Genomic DNA, 19631 nt, shown 5'->3' with positions numbered 1-19631 from the left:
AACCGGTCACATCCGGTCCGGTTGCAACCATTGTTGACAACTTGTAGATGGGCACTTCATGAATTGAATACGACCATATGCATCATATCCCGAAGTACAAAAAACGGTATCAAGTGTTCTGATCGTAAAACTTTTGTTCCAGATCTACAAGTACAGAGTTTTATCGTCCAAACATTGACACAAATGGTACAGATAAAGTTCTCATAGATAGCGAGGTACTATGACCACAACCTTTTGCCCGAGCTTTCTACGGACACTGAAAAATATCCCCTTTCCTGTCGTCATCATTCTGTATTGCTCAGATCGTGTATCTGAAACCAGGGGCAAGATCATGATAAGACGCCTGATCCACTTTCATTCTAGGGTCTGGCTTCCCCTCCACACGATCACGTCTCGCATTCTCCCTGCGATAGTAGATGATCATCGCGGATGTGGTAATAATTGCCGCACAACTGAAGCCGAGATTCAAACCAAATCCGGTGTGCCAATATGGTTTCTGGCTGGTTGGGAAGATGAATGGAGATGTGAGGCTAGACAGGTTAGCTACAGCTGTACCAATAACTACTCACGCTGCCCAATTCGCGAAACTATTCAAGAAGCCGAGATGCACAGCTCGTTGACTTTGCGAGCCAGTATTATTCGCTAAAACATCCGTCAGCGGTGTCAAACATATCTGGTCAGAGCTATCTACTCACAAACCCAAGATTGGATAAGAGGGATCGTGCAGTACCCTCCAATGACGACACAGAAGCATGCGAAGTATCTTAGATGATTGTTGTGAATGACAACCAATAAAAGTAGCCATCCAAGTAAGTTGATGGAGAATACCAAAATGATGAAAGGCCCTCTCATTCGCACCCGATCGGAGAAATGGTTGACAAGTATCATAAAGACAAAACCGACAGCATATGGGGGTACAGTGTACAGTTGAGCATTGGCATTCTATCAAATGCCTGTCAGCTCAGGCTTGCATTAGCACTGGAGGGGCTTACCGTATAGCCAAGCGACGCGACGATCGTGGGGAAGAATCCGCTCAAGGACGAAAGAGTGAGCTGCATACAGCTGTAGATAAACTACGGGGTACGGTTAGCCAAAATTACGGGTATTAATATCAATACGCACCGTGATGACATAGCTCTTCCAGTCTGTGAAAGCCCTCTTGACCCCATTCCAGTCAATTCCGTTGTCGGCTTCATCTAGATTCTGGGAGCGCAGCCTCAAAAACTCTAATTCCCTTTCTGCCTCAGTGAGGAAACTTGATCGATCAGGTCTACCCGGTAAGAATAGAGCAACACAGATACCCAGAAGAACAGAAGGGCAACCTTCGATCAGGAAAAGGATACGCCATGTGGCTATGTGTGACTTGATATGAGAGACCCCATACGCAATCAAGCCACCAAACGCGCCTGCGAGCACACCTGCACCTATGAACGCAGCCAACCGAGTAGCAATCTCATTCTTCTTGTACTGCGTTGTGTCAGCAAACTTCGCATTCGGCCAGATCATTACTCACCCAAAGACTGTAATGAAGTACGACAGCTTGTCCAAATATCGATTCCCCTATTCCGATAAAAAGACGGCAGACAATAATGCTAGCATAATTTTGGCATCCCGCCATACAGGATGCGGCAATACCCCTATAGCAATCGCCCCTGTCAGTTGCGTGTTTTCTATGATGCCTAGTATCTGGCAACTCACCAGACAAGACATCCCGCTCCTAAAGCCCAATTCGGTGGAATAGCCTTACTCAGCAAAGTGCCAGGAATACTGCCCAACATATACGTGACGTAAAATGATAACAATACGACCGAGTATTTCTTATCGTCGTTGTCAAGCAGCTCTTTCTGCAGTCCTTGGAGTCGGGCATTTCCGATGTTACCTCGCTATTAGTCTTCATGAGCAAACCCGCGTCTTTACTTCATTTTTGTTTTTTGTTGGTAACTTACATCAAGATTGGCACTTAAATACTACGATAACACGCATCAGTGAAACTTCTTCTCAAATCGATAGGGCGAAGAACTGACCATGAGAACCGTCAACGGAAGGATGACGGCGTCTAATTTGAGCAAGAGTTTTCGCTCCGCCTTTCGATCAATTACACCTTCCGGGGGGGACTCATCGTCGGCGACTTGTTCGACGTGAAGATCTTGGGGCTTTTCGTTATTCATAGCTGGCAGACGGTCAACTATCGTTCTCGATCGATTTTATTTAGAGGAAAGGTGCCAAATGTTTGCCTTGATAGTTTTCCATATATAGCAAAGAAATGGCCATTCGTTCCCCTTTGTGGAGAACCCTTTTCCCGAAGGATAGCGGACTCGGAGCCTCTGCGGAGTGCCACATTCCCGCTTCATCTCTCTGGGGAAGCAAGGAAGCACATGTGCCCACCTAGTCTCATGCGGGTAGAATTATGTGATTAATGTGAACATGATCAGCTGACTTTCCCGAGAAGTTTCGGCATAACAGACTATGTTTCCCGTCATCTCTCGGAGAACGGATGAGTAATTTCGGAAAACCTAGTTCTTGGTCCCGCATATAACAAGCATTCAATAATCCATTTCGACATCTTCATCTCTCATCAACATCGTCTAAGGAGACTCCGTGATCAATAAACATCAATACCTCATATCAACCAAAATGCAAGTCGAAAGTGTGTCTCAAGGTTCCGCCTGGGACGAAGTCAGAATTATCACTCCTTCTCCTATCCTTGGTGAGCGAATGTGCCTCAGTAGACTGCTGTACTCTGCTAACACCTCGCAGGTTATGGATATCCCGAAGAAGACTTGTGGAGAGGTGTGGAGGAATTCAATGCGGATGCAATCATTGTTGATGCTGGCAGTACGGACGGAGGTACGTGCTCTGTACGATTTGTGTTTCATGTGAAAGCTCATATCATCCTACATCAGGTCCCGACGACCTTGCACTAAATCATACCGTTGTCTCAAAGGAAATGTACGAGCGAGACTGTGAGTACTCATCTACTTATATGAGAGACTCAATGCCCACAAACTGACTGAGCCCAGTGGCTCCAATGATTGATGCGGTTTACACGCGTGGTCTGAAATTGCTCATTTCCTCCGCTGGTGGAGCTGGACCGAAAGCCCACGTTGATTTCTTGAAAGAGATCATCACCGATCTCATAAATCGCAAGAAATACACATTGAAGGTCGCGACTATCTATACCGATGTATCTAAAGAAACTGTCCTGCAAAAACTCAAAGATGGAAAGATTTCACCTTGTGGCGAAATCCCTCAATTGAAGGCGGAAGACGTGGAAAAGACCGATGCTATTGTAGCTCAGGTAGGACATGAGCCCTTCTTAAAGGCCCTTCGTGAGGATCCTGATATTATCATTGTGAGTGTCTTCAGACGAGAACGAGTTGAGCTGATAATTCACCAGGGCGGTCGAGCATATGACCCTGCACCTTTTATCGCGTATTGCCTTCATCGTTTAGGAAAAGTATCTCATCCCACTGCATGGCACATGGGAAAGATCATGGAATGTGGAGGTATTTGTGCCATACCCAAAGGAAAAGTGATCCTGGCTACGGTCAAAGCAGATAACTTTGAGCTTCTGCCCATGGCTCCTAATACACGCTGCACCGAGCTATCCGTCGCTGCTCATACTTTGTACGAAAAGAGTGAGTCATACTGTGCTCCATATATTTGGGGCAAGGCTAATGATTCCTCATGGTAGCTCGGCCGGATTTGCTAGCTGGTCCGGGAGGAATACTCAATATTTCGGAAGCGAAATATCAACAGATATCTGCTCGCGGGGTGCGAGTTTCAGGAGCTGTTATCGAACGCAGACCTACCGCTTTCAAGCTGGAAGGTGCACGTCAAGTTGGATTCAAGACAGTCTTCCTCGGTGGGATCCGTGATACCATTTTGATCAATTGCATTGAAGAATTCGTATGTCTCAATCATGCTTATCTGTTGTCACTTGCTAACACCTCCCTTAGACTAAGAAGACCTGGGATCTGACAGCTCGGATGTTCCCTGTTCTCAAATCTGATCCAGAAGTTCATCAATTACAGTGGAAATTTTACGGGAAAAACGCTGTCATGGCGCATCTGGAACCTTGTTCACCTGAACATGTACATGAGATCGGTCTTTATGGGGAAGTACTGGCACCAACTCAACGCTTGGCAAATGCTATTGCAAACTGTGCGCGAGTTGGTATCCTTCATGGTGCATATGAAGGTCAGGTGGCGACTGCCGGTAACTTTGCCAGTCCTGGTACTCCTCTTGAGCTCGCCGCTGGCCCAGCTTGCGAGTTCACTATCTACCATCTTATGGATGTAGAAGATCCTGAAGACTTCCCGGTTGATCACTTTGTTGTTGGAGATGGCTCAGTTAAAAGACCTACCAGACCAATCAAGACACATGATATCAACGGGCAACAAACTAAGGAACTCATCCCTCTTAATCCTGATCCAGCAATCAATACCCATCTTTGTGAGTTCTATGACTTTTCATTGCGTCGCTGTGTATTGATTATAATTCATGCCTAGACGGAGGTAAACCTTTCTACCTTCCCGATCTTGCCCGTGTTGTACGTTCGAAAAACTCCGGACCATACGAGATTACCTTCGATGTCATGTTTGCTACGCCTGAAGATTACGAATTCGTCAAAAAGCTTGATGTACTGAATAAGGACTTTGTCAAGAAATCCTGGAAAGCTGAGGGTGATGAAATTCTTGCACTCATGTGGTTCAGACCTGCTTTGGCCTGGAAGTGTACAATTAAGCGAAGTTGGGATCAAGGAAGTTTCGGGGAAAGAGATACGTTTGGAACTGCTCAGCACGCTCCATTGATGATGTTGAGACTGGGCAACGGGTTGCCAAATTGAAACAGAAGGACTAGTATCTCGTAACATTTTGATAGGCTTGTACGATTCAGTAGAGAAGGAATGTACCATACATGACTGAAAGCATTGCTGAAGTGTGGAATCCAAATCTCTCTCATCTTGTGCCACACCAAAGACTGCAGCAGTTACGCGATCTGCGAGTTCGTGATCTCGAACGCCGAGATGATCTCTGAACTGAGGGGTGATGTATGCGACAGTTGACGATCGCCATTTATCCTCTCACTATCGATCTGTACTTATACCCTCGCTTACGGCGACTGCAACCCATCTTCAGGCTTGCGACATGCTCCCATTCATCGATGCATACTGCACATATATAGAATTATATGACCCACTTTTGCACGAACAAATGGTCGATCAACTGTGTTCCCCCTCGATCATTGATTCATCATAGGCGTACAAAATGAACGTAGAAACTCAGCCCCTCTCCGAACGATCTTGGTTCATGCATCTACTAGAGACACTTATCAGACCATTTCGACCACGTCTCGTCGCTCCGCCTTCCAATTTGGAGTCCAAGCTAGAATGGTCGAAAACTGGTTCACCCAGGTTGTCTGTGTCCAGCTCTTTGAAGACGAACTGCGTAGTTACCGAAAGATGCATACATTATATATGGTGCTATAACATAGATATAAAGCAGAACCATAGACAGGATGGAGAAGTAGAAAGAAAGAAAGGCAGGGTATTATAGTGAGTTTGCCTTCCTTCTTTACGTGAATGATCACCTCCACTGACAGTAATGAAGTTTTGCTGGAGGGGGATTCCATGCGTACGTATGAACAATCCTCCTAAATATTCTAGACCATTACCAGCTACTGAAGACAAACAACAGGCCACCTTCCTCACAGCATTGGAGTCTTATTTTGGAGTTCGCACGGCGATTACCTCAATTTCACCTCACTCTCGTGTCTTACCCTTTGTCGATGAAAAGTACAGCGTCCGCTGCTATTCCAGCACTCTCCCATATGTACCATGAATTAGCATCTGAATCAAAACGCAACGGTCAAGAATTGATACTTGCTGGAGATAGTTCAGGAGGAAACGTCGCACTCAGTTTAGCTCTCCATGTGCTTTCATCATCTTTTCCTTCAAAGGATGCTATTGCACCTAGATCCATTATGCTCATCTCTCCGGTCGTGGACTGCTCGAACAGTAATCCTGAAATGACAAAAGTGAGCAAGGTGGATCCAGTGTTGACTACGCAGTACACCGGATATGTGGCTAGAAAATGGAGAGGGGATTTAGCGCCGTCTGATCCGTTGGTTTCGCCTGTTCACGCCGATCTCGCCATACTGAAGCAGAACGGTGTACAAGTAAATGGAATAGTGGGAACTTGGGATGTTTTAGCACCGGATACTTTAGAGTTTATAGATAGGTGCAAGGCGGTAAAGGTCGACGGAAGCTGGTGTATTGCTGAAGGCCAGATGCATTGTTTCCCCTTAACATGGTGAGTATCCGAGTTTTCTCGTTGCCTCGGTTACCTTGTAGACTGAATCCATGGGACTTATAGGAAATACAGACTGACTGACGGTATCAAAGGGAAAGAATGGATTATCAATACAATGATCAAATCGATATAAATCACACCAACCTGCATGCAAACAGAGGATTATACATGACATAGGACTTATTACGGAAACAACAAATCACGACAAAAGTACCAACTCTTTACTTCCCATCGACTCCTCCTCGATATAAAGACGCTCATTGCAAAAAAAATACCATCTTATCAATCTAAGCCTTAATATCTTTGTCTTCATAGAATAAAGGTTCTAGCTCGGCTCGCCTATTGAACAACACGTATCGTTTGAAAGCCCAAGGAATCCACTTCTTGAACTGGTAACTGATATACACGCTTGTGGGAACCGAGAAGACCTTGCGAGAGGGCAGAATGTCAACTCTATAGTGTAATACAGGGAATCTATACTCACTTGATCAAGCTCTTCCAGGGTGAGCTGCTTCGACTCTCTCATGAACAGGAAAGCTAGACAAAACGCCAATATGTTGGTTCCGGTGTAGAAACCTATTTCCACATGAGAGTGAGTACATTGATAGCTTTCACTGCCACACGCGAACACGTTCACATACCAAAAGTTCCGGGACCTCCGAACTGTTTGAGTTGGAATGGGAACCACAAACTCAGCAAGAAATTGATGAAATAGTTGATAGACACACTAGTACGTTGTCAGCATCATAATACCAAACTTACACTTTTCGACTCACGGGAATGCTTGACCCAATTCTCGATGAGCAAGAGGAAAGACTTCAGCTGAGTATGTGAAGATGATTGGACCTTCACCAATCGAATAAAAGATCGTGTAGATGTAGATAAACCTGGTTAAAAAGGAAAATATATGGTCAACTAGTTGCGGATGAAAGCTCAATCAGACACCACTAACATGGCAACGATTCCGGTTCGAATCTTCTGATCTTCAATATAGAATGCCATGCCTATAAACATATCAATCAGTCTCCATCATGTTGCTTGGTTAAGTGATCATGAAGAACTCACCTGCTGCCAGAAGAGAGACCGCCATAAGAGGGAAGAACATAAGATTCAAAGATCTTCGGCCAAATGTATCGATGGTAAAAACAGCGGGCCTAGACTTTATATCAGCCAATGCTTCAAACCTGTCTCAACGACAACCGCTTACCATGTAAAGACAAAGTTCAAAGCTCCAAATCCGAGAGAGGCATAAAGTGCATCCACAGTTGATGCACCGCCGTTCACGAAGATGGTGGAGCTGTAAAAGGCGATAGCTGGATTGCTAGGTCAGCTATAAACAAAAGCGAGATTTCTTTTGCAGTAACATACTGTTGATACCACAAAGATCTTGACCAGCATGGAGGACTGACGCTGCAAGAGTTGCTCTTCGAATACGGGGCACGGTGAAGAGATCAGAGAATCGTCCGAGGAGGGACCGATCACCAATGACCTGACGATACAATAAGTACACGCAGTATAATTCGAATGGCTGAGATAGATACCTTTTTCTCAGCTTCCCACTGAACCCAGGCATAGAAGAGATCTCGTGCAGCTTGAACATCGTGTCTTCGCAACTTTCGCATAGACTTATATGCCTTGAACATTCTACCTTTTCGCATGTACCATCGAGGACTTTCCGGACCTATTGGAACATCAGCTCACTATGATCTGGACGTGAAAGCTGATCACGTGTAGTTACTCACAGAACCAGACCATCAAAGCGAGAGGTACAGCCGGAATGAAAGAACTACCAATTTGGAGACGCCAAGTGATATCTCCGCAATTTCGCACAATCGCGTTGGCTGCGAAACCGATGAAGATACCGACGGTCGTCCATAATTGCCACCCCATAACTGTACAGAAGTGTGAGGCGTTCTCAGCTCGATTTTTGATAACGCTATCAACCATTTTAACTTACTCAAAGCACCTCTAATAACTGTTGGTGCGACCTCGGCCGAAAAGATGGGGATTGTGGATCCCTTCAGACCGATACCGATACCGAAAAAGACACGCGTGATCAACAATTCTTGCCAAGTATGAGTGAAAGCCATAGCAATGGGAGTAGCGATAAGTACTGTAAGATCAGATGAGCCATGGTCTGACTTGTTGTTACGTATACGTACTGATTGAAGCGATGAAGATAGCACCTCGACGACCCAACCAATTATTGATAGGATCAGAGAGTGTGCAACCGCTATCAGAGCAAATGAGCGGAAATCGCGCTATCCATCAAGGCTACCTACATCAATGGTGCTGACAGATAGGGGATGGCATTGACGAGGCCGAGAATCCACTGATCGTGTGCGCCTCCAGGCTCATCAAGACCTTTGGCGATCCCGAATTCTTGGGGGAAACCAAGATCTACGCATAAACTGTCAGACCAAGACGACTATTCCTACAATGATAACCTCTGATTACTTACTCGCCCCATTGCTTCCAGTCTGATCCCAGCCTTGGACTGCTGCACCCATGGCACAAGCACCGACAACCCAAAGCAGATCTTTCGACATTCGCCATCTGTTCTCTTATATCAGTATTCTTAAAAATGTGCACAATTCCACTCACTTGTGGTCGTGCTCATACTGAATTGCTGCTTTTTCCTCGGCATCGAGTTCTTCGATGTCATTCCAATTTTTAGGTCTTTGAGCCAGTAAAGCTCCTTTCCGGAAGACTACCTTGAAATCCTCTAACCCCTGAGAATCGCAGAAGTCATCGGCTTCCCTGAGCAGTTGTGCTTTAGGTATCCCGTGAAGGGCATTTTGCAGAGTCGTTCTTGCGGCGAGACGGGCATCGCGATCCTCAGATGTATAGTCGATGGGCGGTTCGGCGTGTTCATGATGAGAGACAATTGCCTTTGGTTTGGCTTTCTCGACAGCGTCAAAATTGCCCGTTCTTGTATTGTACATGTTCGCTCAGGTGTAAAAGTATTCGAATGCGACAGACGGAGCATAAAGAGAAAGAAGAGGGGCATTCTCTTTCCTCCTTGATCGGTCGGGTTTATATATGCTTGTTCTCCTTTGTACTCCACGGGAATTATGCGGGGTTGTTTTGAGCCCCGAAGTGGTTCTGGGTCACCTGATGTGCACGATGCAATTTAAAGAACATTCAGGTGGGCAAGGGACCCATACAGGGTTAACATTAACCTTATATCAAGCTTACCAAATAGTGATGGGCACAGTGAGGAATCCGAGGGTACAGAAAGTTGAGCGGCGAACAACGGAAAGGCATGTGTTGCCTGTGATCTCAATCAGAAACCCCCAGTGCAGGATCAACGTAAAGCTCGGTCCGACAGTCTAAACATACGCTTAGATATTGTGGAGTTTTTCTGCATTCGGGACATCTTATCGGGAAAGTGAGAAGAAAGTTTGGGAAACCACTTTGGGTTAGCGTTATCGAGTTCGGTGAAATCACGGAAATTATGACGTCGAAGATTCATGTGATCAAACAGTCTCTTGAGCCGGGAAAATGGGTATTTCTGAACGCCGAACGGTTGAATGATCCTGCGAATTGATCAGATAATTCAACAGATCGAAGATGACAGACCCACAAGTACATTACGCCTATGGCTGAATGAACGTAAGGATTGCAGGCATACGGATGGCAAGCGTGACATTCACCAAAACTTTGTTTTCACCCAGTTTATCATGCGAGAGCGGCATCAATTCCTGGCAATAGGCGTCCGTGAGAGCTGCTTTCTCGCGCCTGAAAATCTCAGGCAGCATGCCTGACAGTGACAGTAGCTGTCGTACGCCTATGACCCTTGGTACACAATGTCATCATTACATTCTCCTTTGACGTCATTTCATGCCATGTTACACTCCTGTAAATTTCACTCAAATCGAAGAATGAACGACACAGTCCCAGGTTTCAGTCGTTGTCATATATATTCTGCCTTCTCCTTCTTGGCTTCCCATTAAACTGATCTGACAAATTCCATTCCACGGATTACTTCTTCACACATTACGCCACATCATGTCCAACATCCCCTCCACAGTCCCAGAGGAATACCGACCCGGTTTCCTTCCGCCTTCCATTGCCAAGCAAGCTCAAGATGAATTACCCGGGAAGCAGATCAAGCTCAATCCTCAACCGCTCGATGACGTCCTCGCAGATGGCAGCAAGTATAAGGCTGCTGGGAAGCTCGAAAACAAAAGGGCAGCAATCACAGGTGGTGACTCTGGTATCGGAAGAGCTGTGGCTATCCTCTTGTGAGAAATCTCCCCTTCTGCTTACACATGACCTGGTGCCAAGCCAAGCTTCCGGTAGATACCACAAGGATTTTTTTAACTGACTCCTTCCCAGTGCTTTAGAAGGCGCAGACGTGCTCATCAACTATCACCCTTCGGAAGAGGAAGATGCGCAAAATACCAAGGCTTACATTGCGAAGGTTGCACCAAAAGCTCAAGTTGAGTTAGCTCCTCAAGATTTGAGAGATGAGAAGGGTGCGCTGGAGCTTGTAGAGAAGATCAAGAAATGGAGCGGGAACTCACTTGATATTCTGTGAGTTGATATAAGACTATACACGCTAGTACATGTCTGTCAACTACTCCTCCTCCAATATTGACAAATCCTCGCGCATTGTACTCGTACTAATAATACACAGTGTCAACAACGCCGCTACTCAGCAAGAGGTAGAACACATTGAGGATCTGCCATCTGAGCAATGGCGACATGTCTTTGATGTCAACATCCATGCCATTTTCTATCTCACTAAGAATCTCATACCTATCATGCCATGGGGAGGATCGATTATCAACAACGCTTCCATCGTAAGCAGAGCAATTCAACTTAATGTATATCCCGACACGGAAAAGGACTAACTGTGATGGTTTCCCGTTTGAAAAGAATCCGTTCGTTGGTCACCCCAAGCTACTTGACTACACCTCCACCAAAGGAGCTATTGTTGGTTTCACCCGAGCTTTGTCTAACCAGATCGTCAAGGAGAAAGGCATTCGGGTCAAGTGAGTGGATGTTCACATCGCAATATCGACTTTTAAGCGCTGATTTTATTGCGATCTCTCAGCGCTGTCTGTCCCGGTCCTAGTGAGCTTCGAACATTTCGTTCTCCATCACTAGACTTTAACTCACACTTCTTGCAGTTTGGACTCCTCTTATCCCCGCAACCATGACCAAAGAATCCCTCGAATCCTTCGGTCCCAGCAGTGAGTAATGTATCATCATCAACCCAATGCCCGCTGGCAATCACTAAGTTCTTCATCTGTCACATTGTAGCCGCTATTGGTCGAGCTGGTCAGCCAGTCGAAGTCGCCACCGCCTTTGTCTTCCTCGCCAGCGTTGACTCGTCATACTTCACCGCTCAATGTTTCCACGTCAATGGAGGCTCCGCTTACTAAGCTTCTTCCTAGTCCATTCATGGACGAAACGCCATATATTTGTAGCCTATATTCCTCAAATTCCTCAAAGGAGGTGAAAATGTAGCTGAATGCATCGAGCCGTCTTGTCGCAACAAATGTCGTCATCGCTTAGTCAATGTAACAGCCGACACAGTGAGCTCATACTATCAGAATCCTTTGTGACCTTCGGTGTTCATCCTTTTTGAGAAGCAACGGGTTGCCCCCGAAGGGTCACTCACTAATTATGGATGTCCAAGCGGGGCCTGAAGCAGTCTTTTGCTACTTTTCATAGATAAACTACTGACCAATAAGGACGGGGTCGTTGATCTCCCATTCAAACGAGACTTGTATCGTCATTGAAGCTATCTGTCATTAAAACGAGAAACGAATAACTGTCCCAGAATGAGCTCTACCGGTCCCGGCAAATCTGGCAGATCTCGCAGATCTACCGGTTCCAACACCAAACGTTGTGATAAGTGTGATACCTTTATGTTTAACTCCGTTACCGGTGCAAAAACCTGTCGTGCATGCGTGAGTAATTTTTGTGTCACCTCGATTGAATTTTCTGCATGACCTCCCTTGGCTATTGATCGAGCACTGAACCCGATTCATTGATATTTCAGGAAGAGACCCATTATCAAGACACCAATACCATGAAATGCTACACATGTAACGGCAAGCTTCAGCGTTACTATCCAAAGGAAACAAAAACCTCATGCCGGCGTTGCGTAAGCACAGTCCCTGTCTCGGTGGCATTAAAATTGATTGCTGACATTGATTCGGCCAACGATCTTAGCAAGCGGAAGAGGAATCCAGGAGCGCTGTTACAGCTGCTTCTGGACACGGGGGTGTCCCCAATTCTACTAATGCGATTGCACACCAAAGCAACGTTGAACCCAATTGGCAAGTCTCCGGATACTCATACGACATCCTCAGCGTAAGTATAGCTCCTTATTTTTCGAAATATTGGTGCTGTCTTTACCCTGACCAACGTGATTAGTCATATCAGGTCGACGCTGAGGACCCAAATACAGCTGCTTCTCAACACGGGAATGGGAACCACTTTACCATTGCGAATGCAGAGCAGGGTGAGATTCAAGGTGATTGGCGAGACCCCGATCCACAGAATTGGAAAGTCAGTGGTCACTCGTACGACCCCTTTAGCTAGATTCTGACCCGAACTTGGTACTCCCATACGTGTCTGAAATGATACATGCCATTAGCGCTTTATCTTTGCTTGGCATTTCTGTTGTAAGCACAAAATCCATGATAACCGATCGATGCAATCAAAGTCTCACATTCCCGGCGGAATCTTGCATTCACTGATCGATGACAGCCTGAAGCTTCCGGCAAGAGGAGGTCATTGTGCTGCTGGGACTTCATCAGAGCATGGTTCGGTTCATGTCGCCAATGAACCGGTGAATGATCACGGTGTTCCTCAAAAGTCATTTGATTGCAGATCACTGAGGAAACCAAGAACGTCCGGAAAACCAGGTTCAGGTGGTCCATGATTTGCAAGCTTAATCCGAGACAAGGATCTTCATAAAGTGCATGCGGATCGTTGTCTGTCCACGCGTTTGAAAGGCATTGCGGATTAAGGAAGCAGTATTTGATAGAACGCGCTTGTTCGGTTCCGAAAGTGGTAATGACAACGGGAGTAAAGTCAGACCGCCACCGGGGAGAAGGGGTGTTCATCAATTGCAAGCGAACATTGATTCGGTCTATCCGATAGACCGTTCTACAGTTTTCGCCCTTGACTGAAGCTTCCGTCCACTCGGCTCAAGTACTCGGGTGATCCCAGTACTTTGGGACTGCACTGGCCGAAGTAGTCGAAGCTGTATTACCCTATCTGAGACACGCTTCGTCGCGTTTATGTTCCCTTGACATACTAGGGAAGATCTGCAATCTTGCGGGCATTTCTCTTAAAAAAACCCTGAATGTCTCGGGTTACTGACTGATCGTCAGGAACCGATTGAGAGGAACCCTGTTGCACTTTGAGACCGGAACGCTCAAGTGAGACTTTCAATGTGAGATCTACCCCTTTCAACGTGCCTGTAGATCTGGACATCTTTCTCTCAAGCAGACCTGAGAGATACGACAGAGAAATCTAAGATATGGAACAGAAGAAACTCAGGTAACCTAGAAAGGGTGCAGCGCGACTATTGATCCGAAGGAACAACCTCTAAGCCAGAAAGCGAAAAGGGAGCTCCCGCGAGGCGCAAGGGGTCCTTTAATGACTCTATACATCCCTTTCCCCCCTCGATCCCAGTTTCTCGCCTTCGGCGATGCTTCGATTTGAAAAGTTATATAAAGAGCTCATCTATCCCACAATTTTGAACAAGAATTTCAACACAAACTAAATACGAATCGATATACTATTCCGCTACAAACTTACCTAAAAACCAAAAACCCAGTTCCAACGATCCTCACAATGTTCAAAGCCGCCATCATCTCCATCCTTGTCGCCTCTGCCGCTCTCGTCTCTTCAACTCGTATCCCCGGAGTTTGCTATCAAGTAGGTTCACGTAGTCAAATCTCCTGTTTGTGCATTGGCTGACCTCATTCTGCTGTTTAGGACAATTGTTACCGAGCCGTCCAACGAACTTGGCAAGGACCCGCCGTTTTCGCTCAACATGTTGTTCAATGTAATTCAGCACTCTCCTGTGTATCCACACCCGCAGCTAGTACCACAACTGCATCTACCACCGTAACTGCTGGTACCGTTACCATCACCGTCTCCAAGGAAACCAACACACCAGCACCTGTCGCTGCTGTCCTTTCATGCCCTACTGCCGGTGTGCCTTCCGACCAAACCGACGCATGTGAAAACAGCTTTGTCAGCTACTCCAGTGCTTGTTCATGTAACCCTTCTGCTTCTGCTACCACTTCCGTATTCGCGACCCCTACCATCACCGCAACAGTCACAACCACTGTCCCCGCTTCGATCGTCTACGTATAAGCTGGTAACGGGTAGAGGTAGTTGCATTCGGTCGAGATGTTTCTGGCTAATTGGATAAGATCAGATGCATGTCACTTTTGGTTATTTAGTTTGGGTATTCAGTGTGGTTTATTTTATAGTATTTATGATATGATGCATGTCCATATGTCCTCAATGAAGTCGACTGCCAAGTATTCTTAAGCTGGAAAAATGCATGCATACATACGTACATTTGTGTGTGTATCGGAAAGAACCTTGTCGGTGCTTAAATATTTGAATTCCGATGCTTTAAGCGGGGCTGTGATGTGAGGCTGAGGATGGAAATGCATTTTATATGTACAAGATAGTTACAACAAAGATCAACAGATATGAGGTATGCGAGGTATAAAATTATAAATGAAATTACATTGCATGTTTACCCGGTTATGCCTGCGGAGACCGACATCTACACATCGCCAATCTCTTTTTGAAGGTCGGCGACGGCTTTTTCACATCGAGCGACTATGTCAATATGTCTAATGATAGGTTTATAGCTATGCTGGAGCTATGTACGGTGTAATCGCGTGGTTAGTGATCAGCAAGAAAAGACAGACCGCTACTCACAGCTATAAGCTTGTCTGCGTTCCACAATCTTGATGTCATTGTTGATATGAAAGTGAACAAGTCTGACACCGATTCAGTCCCAGATATCTCGTTTTCATTGAGCTTGAGAATGGCGATGGCAACCCGGAACAGTGTCTATGGAATCGAGAATTTGATTTAGACACATAGGCTCGAGGGATATGACAGGTATGAACTCACATCATGACCTTCCACAAATGTCACATCCCAAACCCTGAACAGCGTTTCTACAGGTAAACAATCGGTGAACAGACTCAACCACCATCCAAAAGTCACACTAGCTAAGTCGACTCCCAAGTCTTCTAGATGGTTGTGGACTTTTGGCACAAGCTGCGCTACGAGATCACTTAGGACTGCTTGATCGGCTCGAGATGCTAACAGCGAAGCCGAGTAAAAGCTGGGAGGAAGGAGTCGATCAATGAGGGAAGTGAGAACCCAGTATGCTTGTTCTGAGTGAGCAAGCATTAGTCATATACGCTTTGTAAGTGGTCTATGTCAGGGCTGAGCGAGCCTACCTTCGTCTGTATGCGTAAGAAGAAGAGTTGCTGCTAACATCTGAATTTGAGGTGAGAGGTCAGCTTGACGTATGAGACCACACCGTGACCGATATCACTCACGTTCATCCCCTGACAGCTACATTTAGGTGACTCAGGTAAGCTGCATACCGTTACGCTTCCTGGAAAGATGCCGCGTATCACTTACTATCCTACCGCTGGGTTGTGCCTACAACCAATCGAAGCATTAGTACAGATCGACACGCACATTGATAAGATGACAACTTACCAGCTGTACGCAGTCAAAACCCTCCTTAATTTGCCAACACCTGGTCCATCTCCGCCAAAGAAGACATTCCCAGGGAAAGTACGTGACACATCCTTCTCGATGTCGGCGAAAACGGGAGATTTGTCTTCCTTGTGTACAGCGAGGATTTCAGCATACTCTCCTGGTACCATCAGGTCTCGAGCACCGGAACATTCTACAAAACCTGAATCAGCGATACTGATCTGATAAGGAGCAAGACCGGAGTGAGAAGATCTTGTGACTCACCAGCCCACACGTCACTTCTATACTTCAAAGGAATTCCTTTCCTTACCAGTCTAGTGAATGCCTTCCAATCTTCATGTCCACTTTTCCCGCCCACTCCCATTTGACCAATTCCGATTAGTCCAGAACCCCATCTCACATCTTCCTCCAAATGGCCACCGCTACTACCTGACTCTTGTATATGCCTAGCTCGGCGACGAAGGAAAGCATCCCACTCTTTCTGACGTTCTTGCTGTTGTCTATCGTGAATTTCCGTCAACTGCTCAAGAAGGCTGGACACGGTGGACCGACTAGGATTGGCCGATTCAGACACATCTGGAGACGAAATCGCATGGGAAAGAGAGGCGGAAAGCGGAGGGAGAGAATTTGTAGTGACAGCCGATTGTAGACTTGAAGCGCCTCTTGCAGAGACTGTTAAATGCTCCTTGGCGGTGACGGCCCTAGCCGGAGAAGGATTCAGACTGAGTAATGTCGATGATCGATGTCGATGAGCCTCGATCTGCGATGATGATCGAGCTTTTGGAGGCGAACCATTTTCCGGTGTTCTGCTAGGAGGTGGTCTTTTGCTGTCAAGCGACCTCCGAGATGTGGGGACTGATGCGGAATCGGTGACGTCGTTGGGCTTCATTTCACGGTTGGTCGATCTCTCACTTCCTTGAGATCCGCGCCGTCGTTTGTCGATCCACCCTTCACCTTCAACATGTTTGTTGGGAGGAATCGTGCCATTCAAAGACATAGGAGCTGAGGTACCAGCAACTGAAGCATCTTTGAGCATCTTGGCATGCTGGATATCATCTGAATACATGTATCGTGGTGTCAGCCGTAGCTCAATGAAGAACGAACAGAAAATCCGGCTTACAAATGAAACCATACCTATCGGTCAAAGGCTCATCATCGCTTTCAAATCTACTCGCAGTGACCAACTTGGATTTTGAGTTTTGAAAGAAGGATCCAAGATTGTGTCTCGACAAGGTGACAGTGGGAGGTCTGATGTCATCCGGCACTATCGAAGCCATTTCGACAGAAGGCAGTGGTCTTTCATCCGTCGGCAACGTCGTTGATGTTCCAGACTGCCCAACGGCAGAGGGCGCTGATACAGCGGTAGTGGGAAATGCTCGCGCAGAAGAGGTCCGACTCAGTAAAGAAGGCCGCGATTCCTCTCCAATGTTGGCTATAGCCCGTGTACCTCGCATTGTAGCGCTAGATACTGATGAAAGGAGGGTTCGACCAAGTGTGGCGGTAGCAGCAATAGCTTGATCACTGTATCCAGATGGTTTAGAATCTCTCAGACTTTCAGCATCTACATGTATTGAGTTGTGACTGGCTGTAGATGCTGCGCGACCACGAGTCAAATCCCGAGATCTTCGTCGATTGGACAGGTAATCACGCGCGATGATACCTTCGTCGCGCGCGTTACTCACCAGCGAGTGGGCGAGATAGGCGATGAGTGAATTGGATGGTATTTCAGAAGAATTCAGGATGGAGGAGGGGTCAGGAGTTATGATTCGCTGCGAATAGATTGAATATTGGTGTACTGCAAACAGATTATTTTGCATTACTCACGGTAGCCAGAAATATGGCCTTGAAGCTGGGACTACTCCCGCCATCACCTTTTCTCCATACATCTGATTCTCCATCATCGGTTTCGATAGTACTTTTAGTGATCAGACGCGAAGTGGGATCAGAAGTCAACGCTGAACCAGTTGGTTGGTGTTTGTCAATAGTTCCGTTCTTGCCTCCGGGCTTCTTCCCAGTATTCCACACCCATAATCCAGAAGTCCAGGTCGAGGCAGTGGACTTTCTACTTTCAGCTTCAACGAAGCCTTTTGGTTTAGTGACTTGTCCGAATGACCGTGATCCAACTGCCGTAGGGGGATTTGGGGTGATCGGGGAAGATGGGAATGGTACCGATAATGAAGAAGCGATTGATGATGGCCTCATGGCACGGCGATGTGACGGCGTTGGAGATGAAGATCGTATGGAGGATGTGTCTTTGACAGTGTAAAATGCATTAGAGGCTCCCGGGTGAAGACCTGTGTCGGATGTAAGAGAAGTAGATATAGCTTCAGTCAGACCGTCATGTATGGACATCTGCGAGCAGTTTAGCGCTTTCCCGGATCTCAGGCATCGTCATTGTTACTCACCTGATCCACTGATTTTCGTCTACTCTTGACTCGCTTCATTGGTAGGGTTTCTTCTCGAAGTCGCTCATTCTCCTCATTGAGTTTCTCGACCACCTCCCTGAGCTCAGCAACGGCTTTGCTCAAGACCCTTAGCGGATGTTCCGAGACATTCAATATAGGCTGCTGGGGTGGCGGTGAAGGTGGAAATAGTGGATTCTGAGCGCTTTGAGAAGACGAGGGTCTCCTCATCGAAGGCGACTCAAGGGGTGCAGCATCTTCGCTAGTGTCTTCAGCAGGGCTTTGATCGGTGCAATCAATGGATGTGATAAGCGGATTTGTGTGGGCTGATACGGCAAGGCTAACATATCGATTCAGCTCCTCATCAGACATGAGATCAAACCTCGTATCGACGATGCTCAATTCCTCCTTGTTGAGGCTGTCAAGGTAGCCTACCAATTTCGAGGTTGATGCATTATCTCTTATTGGTGAGGAATAACGACCTTGCTTATTTCTTATACCAACTTCTTCTAGAATTGGATCCTTTCCTAAGGTAGGAGACGACAGGTTGGATAACTGCCCAGATTGTTTGCCTATTCGATGAGAGCTACCACCACCCAGCAAGTCTACTTCGTTGAGGCCTGCTATTGATCTGCGGGAGGGTCGGGTGGTTGAGATAGTATTGGCGTGAGGTCTACGATATGTTGGTAGCTTTGAATTGTGCATAGCATGCTCCTGTTGCAGGGTGTGATCGGATGAGGCAGGAAGTGATATAGATGGAACTAGCGGTACGCCTCCGAATGAATTGCCAGATGACACTCGCCGAGTGATTTGAGGATGGGAGGTTGAAGTGGAGGAGGAGGTGAGAGGGTGACTACGAGATGTGTCCGTGGATCGTAATTTTGGCCTCGGCTGATTGGTTTCAACCATGGTGAGGGACGATGATGTCCTATGAGATCATGAGGTATCTCTCTCGGGAGCTGCGAGGGTCCACGATGGCGTGTAGTGAAGCTTCAAGTAACAAGACGTGATGTATTTCAACCCATCTTGATTCCAACAACATGATCATGACATTGAATAACGGGATCAAATATTCACCTTGAGCTGCTCAGGGTATAACATTAAGTCATCTTCTCTTCATCTTCAACATTCTGTTCTCATCTTCAACCATCCAAACAAAGCTTTCACTAAGAATCATTCA

The 19631-nt window shown here is 46.5% G+C and overlaps 8 protein-coding genes across 8 annotated transcripts; 5 read left to right on the top strand and 3 right to left on the bottom strand.

The window, feature by feature from the left end:
- Window positions 1-298: 298 nt before the first annotated feature.
- On the bottom strand, window positions 299-2168 carry IL334_005167 (uncharacterized protein; the record flags this gene model as incomplete). Its single annotated transcript, XM_062936881.1, has 9 exons — window positions 299-500; window positions 570-642; window positions 696-942; window positions 993-1073; window positions 1123-1467; window positions 1514-1637; window positions 1699-1883; window positions 1947-1967; window positions 2025-2168. 9 exons carry the CDS (start codon window positions 2166-2168, stop codon window positions 299-301), a joined length of 1422 nt encoding a protein of 473 aa, XP_062792932.1.
- A 466-nt stretch (window positions 2169-2634) lies between these two features.
- On the top strand, window positions 2635-4849 carry IL334_005166 (uncharacterized protein; the record flags this gene model as incomplete). The annotated part of the gene is made up of 8 exons (XM_062936880.1): window positions 2635-2707; window positions 2758-2847; window positions 2904-2963; window positions 3021-3352; window positions 3398-3638; window positions 3695-3909; window positions 3960-4455; window positions 4512-4849. The coding sequence occupies 8 exons, from the start codon at window positions 2635-2637 to the stop codon at window positions 4847-4849; spliced, it is 1845 nt and encodes a 614-aa protein (XP_062792931.1).
- A 421-nt stretch (window positions 4850-5270) lies between these two features.
- Window positions 5271-6447, top strand: IL334_005165 (uncharacterized protein; the record flags this gene model as incomplete). Its single annotated transcript, XM_062936879.1, has 4 exons — window positions 5271-5557; window positions 5613-5636; window positions 5700-6314; window positions 6378-6447. The coding sequence occupies 4 exons, from the start codon at window positions 5271-5273 to the stop codon at window positions 6445-6447; spliced, it is 996 nt and encodes a 331-aa protein (XP_062792930.1).
- Window positions 6448-6601: 154 nt separating this feature from the next.
- Window positions 6602-9259, bottom strand: IL334_005164 (uncharacterized protein; the record flags this gene model as incomplete). Its single annotated transcript, XM_062936878.1, has 15 exons — window positions 6602-6742; window positions 6799-6890; window positions 6956-7041; window positions 7091-7201; window positions 7267-7318; window positions 7380-7468; window positions 7522-7627; window positions 7683-7803; window positions 7856-7995; window positions 8057-8206; window positions 8272-8427; window positions 8477-8547; window positions 8597-8714; window positions 8776-8870; window positions 8919-9259. The coding sequence occupies 15 exons, from the start codon at window positions 9257-9259 to the stop codon at window positions 6602-6604; spliced, it is 1869 nt and encodes a 622-aa protein (XP_062792929.1).
- A 1066-nt stretch (window positions 9260-10325) lies between these two features.
- IL334_005163 (uncharacterized protein) lies at window positions 10326-11707 on the top strand (the record flags this gene model as incomplete). Its single annotated transcript, XM_062936877.1, has 7 exons — window positions 10326-10561; window positions 10656-10853; window positions 10957-11122; window positions 11199-11314; window positions 11377-11396; window positions 11453-11515; window positions 11586-11707. 7 exons carry the CDS (start codon window positions 10326-10328, stop codon window positions 11705-11707), a joined length of 921 nt encoding a protein of 306 aa, XP_062792928.1.
- Window positions 11708-12109: 402 nt separating this feature from the next.
- On the top strand, window positions 12110-13218 carry IL334_005162 (uncharacterized protein; the record flags this gene model as incomplete). The annotated part of the gene is made up of 4 exons (XM_062936876.1): window positions 12110-12238; window positions 12504-12644; window positions 12708-12842; window positions 13051-13218. 4 exons carry the CDS (start codon window positions 12110-12112, stop codon window positions 13216-13218), a joined length of 573 nt encoding a protein of 190 aa, XP_062792927.1.
- A 920-nt stretch (window positions 13219-14138) lies between these two features.
- On the top strand, window positions 14139-14666 carry IL334_005161 (uncharacterized protein; the record flags this gene model as incomplete). Its single annotated transcript, XM_062936875.1, has 2 exons — window positions 14139-14222; window positions 14283-14666. 2 exons carry the CDS (start codon window positions 14139-14141, stop codon window positions 14664-14666), a joined length of 468 nt encoding a protein of 155 aa, XP_062792926.1.
- A 424-nt stretch (window positions 14667-15090) lies between these two features.
- IL334_005160 (uncharacterized protein) lies at window positions 15091-19360 on the bottom strand (the record flags this gene model as incomplete). The annotated part of the gene is made up of 11 exons (XM_062936874.1): window positions 15091-15189; window positions 15249-15383; window positions 15447-15715; window positions 15782-15821; window positions 15884-15899; window positions 15969-15989; window positions 16050-16242; window positions 16314-17105; window positions 17170-17818; window positions 17874-18401; window positions 18455-19360. The coding sequence occupies 11 exons, from the start codon at window positions 19358-19360 to the stop codon at window positions 15091-15093; spliced, it is 3648 nt and encodes a 1215-aa protein (XP_062792925.1).
- Window positions 19361-19631: the final 271 nt, after the last annotated feature.

This window comes from Kwoniella shivajii, chromosome 7 (assembly GCF_035658355.1).
Source record: "Kwoniella shivajii chromosome 7, complete sequence".
NCBI classification, from domain to species: Eukaryota; Fungi; Basidiomycota; class Tremellomycetes; order Tremellales; family Cryptococcaceae; genus Kwoniella; species Kwoniella shivajii.
This window is presented reverse-complemented; position numbering and strand designations above follow the sequence as displayed.